The sequence below is a fragment of the Gekko japonicus genome, unplaced genomic scaffold, assembly GCF_001447785.1.
Source record: "Gekko japonicus isolate JY-2015 unplaced genomic scaffold, Gekko_japonicus_V1.1 scaffold1722, whole genome shotgun sequence".
NCBI lineage: Eukaryota > Metazoa > Chordata > Lepidosauria > Squamata > Gekkonidae > Gekko > Gekko japonicus.
The window spans coordinates 79,681-90,593 of NW_015160264.1; the positions used below are offsets into that span (position 1 = coordinate 79,681).

Below are 10,913 nucleotides of genomic sequence, written 5' to 3' on the forward strand. Positions count from 1 at the left end.
GGAACATTGGTGGGGTATAAATCCAATCTCTTCTTTGGTCGGGAGGAATTCCCTTAATAGAAGTCGCACTGTGGCTTCGGAAGTAATTGAGGAGAGAAATAGGACCCTTTCTCTTAAAACTGGTGCCAGATTGTGATCTGCCTTCAGGCTGAGTAAGAAGGCAGACTATAAGTAAATAAGTAACAGGCCAGATGTTAAAGGAGCTGGGAGGGGGGTGTTTAAGTGGTCTGCACACATGGCGAAGGAAAAGAGTCAGGATTTCAGGCAGAAATGAAAGACCTCCCCCTAGGGTTGCCAGCTGTGAGTTGGGAAATACCTGGGGATATTGGGGTGGAGCCTGAGGAAGGTGGGGTTTGGGGAGGGGAGGGACTCCAATGGGGTGTAATGCCATAGAGTCCACCTTCCAAGGCCACTGTTTTCTGCAGGGAGACTGACCTCCATCACCTGGAGACCAGTTGTGTGATAGCGGGAGATCTCCAGCCACCACTGGGAGGTTGGCAACCCTAGAACGCTTGTCCTTCTTTCCTGCAAACATCAAGGGCCCTCGGTCATAGAGGACCCCCCCCCTTTCTTTCTCATCCAGCATCTCGACTGTAGGATGTTTTTATCATGTCAATCACCCTGGCAGCCCCCAGCTGTGGCAGTAACCTTGCCAGTTTGGTGTAGTGGTTAGGAGCACAGACTCTATTCTGGGAGAACCGAGTTTGATCCCCCACTCCTCCACTTGCAGCTGCTGGTGTGATCTTGGGTCGGCCATAAGTTCTTTCAGAGCTGTTCTCTCAAGGGCAGTTCTCGAAAGAGCTCTCTCAGTCCCACCTACCTCACAGGTTGTCTGTTGTGGGGAGAGGAAGGGAAAGGGGATTGTAAACCGCTCTGAGACACCTTCGGGTAGAGAAGGTTGGGGTATAAATCCAATCTCTTCCCTCTTCAGTGGTCACAATTTTTTTTTTACTGGCTCTGGCTAGACACGGCCAGTAGGTGGAGCTGTTTGTCTATTTATAAGGATTTCTCCTTTCCCCCCCTAATATTGCAAAACAAGCAAGAGCGCTAGGAGATTTGCGTGGTAGAAAGAATGAATGAATAGGGAACAGCCCTACATATGAGCAAATGTTTTTAATGGATCAGAAAAGTAACCAACAGGTAATGTCCGATTTAAAACTGAGAGGTAGACCTAGTAGCAGTACTACTTTTGTACCAAACTGGCCTTCCCCCCCCTCCCCATTTTCATAGCATTTGTACATTTTTACACTTCACCTGTGGGAAGAAAAAATTGTCCAAAAATTAAAATATTTTGTCAAAAATAATTAATTATCTGGATAAAAACTACAGAGAAATAAAACAGGAGTCCAGTGGTACTTAGAGACCAACAGAATGGATTTCAGTGTAAATTTTCATGGGTGCTGCTCTGACTCACGAAAACGAACACCGGGATAAATTGTGTCAAGTCTCCAGCGTGCGATTGGGCTCCTGTTTTATTTTGCTGCTATCAGCTCATTAGAAGAAGAGAAGGCAGTGCTGCCTAGTCCGGCACTCCCAAATGCCCCTCGTATCCGTGCAGCGTTTACTCGTTTTTCACAATGCCCCGTTGCAATTCCGAGGACAAGGGGATGCACCGATTCCCAGAACCCTCCGTAGTTTTCCAAATCACTACAGTTCCCAGGAGCGCCTCTTCCCAGCTCGCTCGCAGATCCTCTCCCATAGGCCGTGTGAATTGACGGAAATAGGAGTCTGGGTGTCTGATTGGCTCCCTTGGTATCGTGAAGCGCGTCCATAGCTGGCCGGGGACAAAGACAGCTTCTTTGCCAAATGGAGGGGGCTGGCAGGATTGCATCTGCGTTGGGGAAGCTGCTGAAGCCCCCCTTGCAAATGCTGGTAAGCTGGGCGAAGGGGCATCCTTGGGGGGTGTCTTTCCCTCGACCTTGCCATTTGCAAGTTTGCATCAGCGGAGGCTGCGTTTTGGATCTTCCTTTGTCCTTTCTGGAATTCACTGCTGCAAGGAGTTGTGGCAGCTGCACGCACAGACAGCGTTAAGAGGGGAGTGGATAAACATCTGGAGCAGAGGTCCATCAGTGGCCATTAGCCACAAGGTATAGAGGGAGCACTCTGTCTGGGGTACTGATGCTCTGTATTCTGGGTGCTTGGGGGGCAACCGTGGGAGGGCTTCTGGAGTTCTGGCCCCACTGGTGGACCTCCTGATGGCACCTGGGCTTTTTTGACCACTGTGTGACACAGAGTGTTGGACTGGATGGGCCATTGGCCTGATCCAACATGGCTTCTGTTCTTATGATGATGGGGGGGGAGTAGCAAACGCACAGCTAAGTGAGGAGACCTTTTAACACAAGCGAGGCAAAAGGGCATGGGGAAAGAATCCCAGTCAGAAAGGGTGGGGGTAGGAGTCATATTTTTCATGATTTTGTGGAGATCAGGCTAAAATGACCCAGAGGCTGTCAATGCCATGCTGTATAGAGTTGCTCCAATCCAGGCCCGTAGCCAAGATTTTGTGGCTTTTTGGGGAAAAAAAAAAAAATTTGGTGGGGCGGGAGGTTAGGGCGGGGGGGGCTGAAGTTCTCAGAAAAGCCAGAATTCTGAGGATTATGACTCCGCTGCTGTGGAATCAAGCCTTTTAAAATCAAAGCATAGAGGCTTCTGCAAATCTTAGCCCCAGAGTGTGATAGTTGCAGGATGGGTGGGGGACAAATTTTCTGGTAGATGGTAGGTGTGGCACTGGGTTATCTGCGTTTTGCCAGTTAAGTCACTTTAATTTGCAGTGTATAGCAGCAGTGTAGAAGCTGAAGAGAGCTTTGAGGCAGGTTTTTTCCCCTTCCTCCCTTTCAGTCTTCTCAAGCTGTCTATTCTATATAGGTGTTCTTAACCATTTAGCCAATAGAAAGCGGTTACCAGGATAGAACTCTACACTTCAAGCTGTCAACCACTTTAGATGGATAGTTCTCAGCTGCTGCAAGCTAATCACTTCTGCCAGCCTCAGCAACAGTTCTGATAACAAGCCAGCAGGTGGGGGCGATGACTTCTGTGGTCAAGAAAGCGAACACTTAGGCAGAAAAACTCTCATAAAGGAGACCAGTTTCATGATACAGAGTTAGAAGGGATTCTAGAGGTCACCCACTCCAACCCCTTTGCTCAGTGAAGGAATTAGTAAATTACAGCACCCAACTCTGCTTGAAGGAGCATACGCCTTAAAAATGTTTTTAAAAGATTGAAAAAAAGCATTTACAGGAGAAATTCTTGTGGGGCTGTGCCTTTAAGAAAGGGGGTGGAGGCCCCAAAAGCCTCACTGTAGCTACGGACCTGCTCCAGTCTAAACATATTGATTGTGATGGGCTTAGTTTAAAATAACTCTGCATTGGATTCCCATCGTGTGTCATTTGGTAGACTTCAGAACAGTGTGAAATGTGTGTGTCATGGAAATGCATGCCAAAACAATCCAGTCCAACCCCCTACTGCTTTCCTCTCAGGGAATTCAGATCACAATACACTGCAGAGAGCGGGAAATGGCCTGCAGAACAAGTGGCTGAGCTGCAGGGAAAGGAAAGGCGCTTCCAAAGGTCTCTGGCAGACTTGAACTCTGAGGAAATTCCTTTGGGAATCCCCTCAAAGTTCAGGTCTCCCAGAGATCTTGGAAGTGGCCAAACTAGAAAAACACCTTGTTCAGTCAGTCTGACCTCCAATAGACCACCTTGGGCTTGTATGCCCACACTTTACATTGTGTGCAGGATGTGTTGTATGGACCAGAGCAAGGACTCAAAAGGTGTGGGCTTGCACATGTGGCCTTACCATTCATATGCACCAATAAACAGGCATCTTGTGGCACCTGATAAACAAGGTGCTTCAAGGCATTAGCATAAGCTTTTTGTGGCGTGGAGCCCACCTTGCCAGATGCATTCCTGTGCGCAGTCTGTGGCTTAATGGGCCTGGCTGTGCTTCCCAAGACCTGTCACATAACATTTTCAGGGACAGAGAATTTGATGGAGGCTTGATACTCTGGCTACACTGCCTTCCTTCCATTCCACAAAGACTGGGCCTTGAGACATAAAGGGATATTGGATAAATGTGTGTCGCTGTCCACACACACACACTGTTTTACTGTTTTGTCTTTCTTGCCTTCACAGAGTGCAGAATGATGTCTGTCTGTCAATCTGGATCGCCCCCTCTTCTCATGGGAAGTGAAACGATTACATCAGAGGCTATGCAGGTAGGAGATGGCAGCTGGTGTGTTCAGGCAGGGATGGGAGGGGTAGGACCAAAAGGCAACGAAGAAGAAAAAACACAAAGATACTGCATCTGGTTCTCTCTTCTGGACCCTTTTAAAATTATCTTTTGAAGGGCCAGACCATATGGTCAGGTAGACTCAAGTAGCAGCATTCTAAGACTGTACTATTTCAGAGTGCGGCAGGAGAATCGTATTTTTGAGCGTTCCCTGCAGATTGTAAATTAGCACATCAGGGAAAGGACGAAACAGAAACTTTCTTGTCTTGATATGCTAGTTAACTGCATGCAGGAAGTGTTTTATGTGGGGAGCATTTAATGACCCCCAGCATCTGCAGTCTGACTTGACAAAGTGCTAGACTTCCTCCAGCAGATATCAATTTGTAAAACTCAAAGACAGTTTTTATGTATCTGGGCCCCTTGTTTCGATCTCTGTTGCCTCTTACACTTGGATCTCTAAGATCAGCATTTCTGGTAGTCCTTGCAGTTAAATGTGTGCTTCTGTTACTTTGTTCTGAAAGGTACCATGACACATTTCAAGTAACATGAAATATATCTGGTTCTTTCAGTGCATATATTTTAAAATGAAAAAATTGTGCAACTTCCAAGACATAAACTTTTCTAACAATACATAGCGATCAAGCACCCCCAGGTCAGGTAATACAGGCCAGGCCCAGAACTCTGATAGCTTCATTCTTTGTAATGTCTAGATCAGCTCTGAGCCATTGAGTGAGCTTTGGGGGATGACAGGCATTGAGTGAGCACTCTTTATCTTTGCAGAGCTCGGTGACCTTTGAAGATGTGGCTGTGCATTTCACAGCCGGGCAAGCAGCTCTGCTGGATCCGAGCCAAAGAGCCTTGTATAGGGATGTTATGGTGGAAAATTATGAGAACGTGGTTTCTTTGGGTAAGGAGTTTGCTTCTTCATTTGGATAGTCGATGGAAAATTTTGCCACTGTCTCTCTCTGTCCTTCACATATTCCAGTTAGGATTGTCTCCTCTGTTTACTTAGATTCCTTGCTTGCTTTATCCAGAGGTCTGCAGATACAACCATAGGAAGCTGCCCTGTACTGAGTCAGGCTGTTGGTCCATCTTGCTCGGTATTGTCCACTCTGACTGGCAGCAGCTGTCCAGAGTCTGAAGCTAAGGAAAGTCTTTCCCAAATCCTGCAGAGATCCTTTAACTGAAGGTGCCTGGGATTGAACCTGGGACTTTCTGTGTGCTCTGCCACTGAGTATCTGAAATAGGTACCTTATATTCTGATATCATTTTATTTTCACGGGAAACACACACACACACCCCGGTAATGCCTATCTTGAAAACCTTTCTCCACTTGGAACAGCATGTCTGAATGAGTCTCTGAGAAGAGAATTTTCTTTACCTGTGTCATAGCATAGTACAGTTCTAAAAAGGGTCTCCAAGCTGTCTTCTGCCACAGAACGTCACTTTTCTAGTGCTTATTTGTGACTAGGAAGAAGGCCCATCGCGGAGACAAATGCAACGAGCTCTAGCTGGGCCACCGCTGGCCAGCCCATCCCTCAGGAGAAGAAGGGGTGGCGGCGGGCTTATCTGCAGGGCGCAGCGGCGGGTAGAACACAGCTGCTTTGCTGGCACCTGTGTCCCAGCTTCCGTCGCCGGGGTCGGAGAGGAGGAGGGTCTTGGCGTAGCAGCGGGCACGCATCAGGGAGCCTCTCAGTGTGGTGGCAGTGGGGCGTGGTACGGAGTGGCGTGAGAGCTGCCTCAGCTGGGCCAGACGATGACAACAGGGCTGCCGGCGGAGGGGCAGCCTCTTGGCGCAAGCAGCAGTCGCGCCCTGCCCCCGCCTCGACTGACTGTGGCATTTCGGATCGTGTGTGGGCTCTTGCGCCTCTTCTCCACCTCTCCCAGTGGGCCTGTTCATCTGCCGGAGTGGCCGTCCCCTGAGCTGGCTCAGAGCACAGTGAGTCAGACACCGCCAGCTGGCTCGGCGTCTCTGTGGGCAGGATGGAGGCAAGGGAGCTAGCCAATGCAGCCAGGGGATCCTTCAGACTGGCAGGTGCAACAGCGAAAGGCTGCGGGAGCGTGTGCAAGAGGGACACCAAAACTCTTTTATAATAAGGAGAGAAGAGATGCATTGATTTAGTTTAGTTTTTGTAACCCACTCCATCCCAAGCAGTCAAGACAGCTAGTAGAAGTTAAATCATTGAAAAAACCCCACTGATTTAAATCACCTTCTGCTTCCCTGGGCCTGACCATCAAAATCCGCAGTGAGTGAGAACATTTTATGTTGATTCCAGAAGAGTCTCAGGTTTTTGACAAGCCTCCATCAAAGTGTATTCTATAGGTGAGGGGTAACAACCAAGAATATCTCTTTGTGTGCCTGCTTGGTCATGCCAGTGGTAGACATACACTGTTGTTCCTGAGTGACCGTTCCATTTGTGGTCCAGTGGCACCTTTAAGACCAACTAGTTTAATTCTGGGTATAAGCTTTTGTGTGTATGCATGCCAGTTTGGTGTAGTGGTTAAGTGCACAGACTCTAATCTGGGAGAATCGGGTTTGATTCCCCACTCCTCCACTTGCTACTGGCTGGATGACCTTGGGCAAGCCGTAGTTCTGATAAGAGCTGTTCTTGAAAAAGAGCAGTTTCTGTCAAGAGCTCTCTCAGCCCCACCTACCTCACAGGGTGTCTGTTGTGGGGAGGGGAGGGGAAAGGAGTTTGTAAGCCGCTCTGAGACACCTTTGGGTAGTGAAGGGCGGGGTATAAATCCAATCTCTTCTTCTTCTTCTTCAGATACAACAAGTTACAAATTTGTGTGTTGCTTTTTCTCTTCTGTAACCCAATCGTAGGGAGACAAAGGCACGGTCTACAAGAATAAATTAAACTACAGAAGAAAGAATAAACAATGCAGATCATGCTAAATCCTGCTGATGCCTCTTGTTCATTTCTTTTCCAAGCGGGATTTCTGGCTCCAAAGCCGGAGCTCATTGCTCAGCTGGAAAATGGAGACGAGCCGTGGGTGCCAGATTCGGAAGGCTTGGGAGAAGCTAAAGCTGCTCACACCAGCTACGGTAAAGGTGTTTGGGGGCGGACCCATCTAAGTTCTTAATGCTCTTGCAGGTCATACAGCTAACTTGGAATAATGTCAGGATCTAGGAGGATGAAGCGAGACATTTAATTCAGAATACAGCAGCACGGGTCCTTACGGGGACCCCTACGACAGCACGTATTTGACCTGTGCTTCACCACCTGCGCTGGCTCCAAGTTGAGTGCTAGATCCGGTTCAAGGTTTTGGTACTGACTCTCAGGGCCCTAAACAGTCTGGGACCAGCGTATCTAAGGGACCACTTCTCCCAGTATACTCCCTGAAGAGCATTACACTCTAGAGATAAGAACCTCCTGGTGGTTCCCTGGCCCGAAGGATATTCAGTTGTCCACAACCAGAGCCAGGGGTTCTTTGGCCCTGGCGCTGTCCCGGTGGAAGGCTGTGCCTAATGACATCCGTGCCCTGTGGGACCTGAAACAGTTCCGCTGGGCCTGTAAGACAGAGATGTTCCACCAGGCCTGTGGTTGAGGACAGAAAGGCAGCAACAGTTTTACCATCGAGCCTGGCCTGCTCCTCGTCTCCTCCCCTAAGGCAGGATATACAAGTATGATGCCATCTGATTCGTTTTGATTACAGTTGGTATATTGTTTTACATTTAGATCTGCATATTGAATGTATTTATTAGAATTGTATTTATGAATTGTTGTCAACCGCCCTGAGCCCCATTGGAGCAGAAATCCATCAGTGGCTACTAGCCACAAGGTATAGAACTCTCAGGCTGGGGCAAGGGATGCTCTGTCTTCTTGGTGCTTGGGGGGGTGGGCAACAGTGGGAGGGCTCCTAGTGTCCTGGCCCCACCGATGGACCTCCTGCCCCTGGTAGTTTTGGCCACTGTGTGACGGAGTGTTGGACTGGATGGGCACTGATCCAACATTGGCTTCTCTTATGTTCTTATTCATTTGGAGGGAGGGGGGTATATAGATCAGATAAATGAACACAGGTGAAACTGTTTAAATGGGACCAGGTGATGATCCAAAGAAACCTGGCACGATACCTGCTCTGGTTAAGGAGGCCTGGATGTGGACAGTGCCTGGAAGGGAGACCTCCTGGCTACCTCCTGGATGGGCCCCTTGAGTTCCATGAAAGAAAAAAACAGAATACAAATGTATTCGATTAACTAGTTTGGTGTAGTGGTTTAGTGCGCGGACTCTAATCTGGGAGAACCGGGTGTGATTCCCCACTCCTCCACTTGCACCTGGCTGGATGACCTTGGGCAAGCCATAGTTCTGATAAGAGATGTTCTTGAAAAAGAGCAATTTCTGTCAAGAGCTCTCTCAGCCCCACCTACCTCACAGGGTGTCTGTTGTGGGGAGGGGAAGGGAAAAGAGTTTGTAAGCCGCTCTGAGACTCCCTTGGGTAGTGAAGGGCAGGGTATAAATCCAATCTCTTCTTCTTCTATATTCTCTTGATGTTACCACCACCCTTTAGGTATTTAGCACTGTGTATGCTATGTATTAATTAATCAGTTGGAATTCCAAGTGCCATCTCTGTAAGGTTCCTTTATTTTGAAAACAGAACTAATCCAGAGTAATAATTTTGATCCTCTTATGTACCAGTCAGAGAGGCGCAAGTGTCTTTAATCTTCTGGGTGTTGATGTTTTGCTAGCCTGAAGTTTTAAATCTGCATGTGAGGAACTTGGGTTAACCTTATTTTTGCTGCACGCGTATGTATTCCAGCTTTTTGTTACCTGACCCAAGTCTTTCGGGCGGCAGGAACTATATAAAGTCACTTTGGGGGGAAAGTCGGCATTTAATGAAGGATGTAAATGTAAAATGTCTAGAAATCCAGCCTTTTCATAACGTTCTCTTCTTTTTCAAGAAGGATATTATGTCCCAGAGTCTGAAGATATTGCCCAGCTGGAACCGGAAGCCTTGCGTGTGCCAATTTGTCAAGAAGAAACAAAAATTATGGGAACCAGCACAGGTGAGGGCAAGGGGGGGGGGGGGAAGAAGCAGATGACAGATCTATTGGCCATTATTATTACATAACCCTTTCTGCTTAGATCCTGTAGGCAAAATGGGACATTACTGGTCATCACAAAGAAGTTGTCACCCCACACTTGAACTTGATTATACAGCCTTTACCTTAAAACCGTAAAGGAGATAATAGCTAGCCTTGTGGCAGAACAGTCATAGACTGAATTATTCTAAATAATTGGGCTGGGCATGAGTTCACAGATGCAATCGTAGCCGCATAATACTCTCAGCAGCTTTGACTGCCATCTCATAGGGTCTCATAAACGTCCTATAAGATGTTCTTGTGGCTTCGTCGCAGGCGCACCACTACTGTCTCTCTAGCCATCTTAGCCTTCGCTTCATCAGCTGCAACTCCTGAGTAAACCAAGGAGCCAGCCTGGAGTGAGGGCGTAGAGGGCGTCAGGGAGCAATCTCATCAACGGCTGCCAAGAGTCAGCTGTGCCAATCCTCCACAAGCTCATCTAACGAGGCGCCAGGGGGCATCAGATCCCGCAGGGCCATTTGAAGCCACATAGAGTCCATTTGGCTCTGCGGGCGAGCTTAAATCTGCTTACCACTCAAACAGGGACGGGGTGACACATTCAGATGGGCCTTCAGGGCATGATGGTCTGACCACGGCACTGCTAAGGCAGTGACCAGGTCCACTGTGACCTCTGCTACAAAGATCAGATCGAGCATGTGTCCGGCCTGGTGAGTGGGAGTCATTACATATTGGGAGAGTTCCAACATCACCACAGATGACACTAGGTCCATCACCTGAGTGGAGGCCACATCGTCCGCATGGACATTGAAATCACACAGGACAATCACTCTAGGGTGTTCCAATGCCCAGCCCAACACGGCCTCCACCAGGGATGGCAGGCTGCTGGCCGGTTCTTTTTTCATCAAAACCCCCAAAGATAATGTAAAAGCAAAGACAAGTCTTCCCTTACAGTAATTATGTTTTGTTGTCATAATTATTACTTTATGTTTGGTTTTTAATATGTTTTTGCGGTTTTGCCATTTTATCGTCTGCAGTATGTGATTATTTTTAAAAGGGTATCTTTCTTTGCCTTAAATTTTGTACAATGATGAAAACATTGTCCTCTATTCATAAAAAAATCAATAAAAAGGTGTGCAGTCCTTTTATCTGGGCCACATCTAACTATGGGGCTGGCTATGGGGATGGTGGAGGCCAAATAATCATTTTTAATGATGCCCTAGTTTTACATTTAAAATGCTAGCTTATCAGTAGGCTGACATTAAATTGTTCAGTAATTTGTCAGTTTTTTGTCAGTATTTGGTTAGTTTTTTGGAACTTTGATCAGTAAAATCAGTATTTTTGACCCTCTGACTAGGTTCCACCCCTGCAATATTCCTGTCATCAGTGAGAAATTAGTCTCTTCCTGTTTGGGATCCTGTTCAGAGAGCGGATATATTCTCCCCCTTTTAATATGCCTAAGTGAACATGTCTCAGCAGAGCTGTTGCTGTTGTGGGGTGAAGATGTAGGTTTCTCTAGAAAAGATTCTTCTGGGGACTTGCATTCCATTTTGGCACTGGCAGTTTCCATAAAGGCAGCCATTGCTCACACACCCCAGCTCTCTCTTTGCCCCTGCCCACAGGACAGTCCTCAAATTCTGCCTGACAG

General features: G+C 47.6%; 1 protein-coding gene across 1 annotated transcript in view; it reads left to right on the top strand.

Annotated features, from left to right (window-relative positions):
* Positions 1–2,938: 2,938 nt before the first annotated feature.
* The window catches only part of LOC107113627 (zinc finger protein 850-like), a 32,818-nt gene continuing 24,843 nt past the window's right edge, over positions 2,939–10,913 (top strand). Inside the window, exons 1-5 of the mRNA XM_015414975.1 lie at positions 2,939–2,962; positions 5,005–5,138; positions 6,112–6,163; positions 7,180–7,273; positions 9,128–9,232. Coding sequence (XP_015270461.1) covers positions 2,939–2,962; positions 5,005–5,138; positions 6,112–6,163; positions 7,180–7,273; positions 9,128–9,232 — 409 coding nt within the window. The remainder of the gene's footprint in view (positions 2,963–5,004; positions 5,139–6,111; positions 6,164–7,179; positions 7,274–9,127; positions 9,233–10,913) is intronic.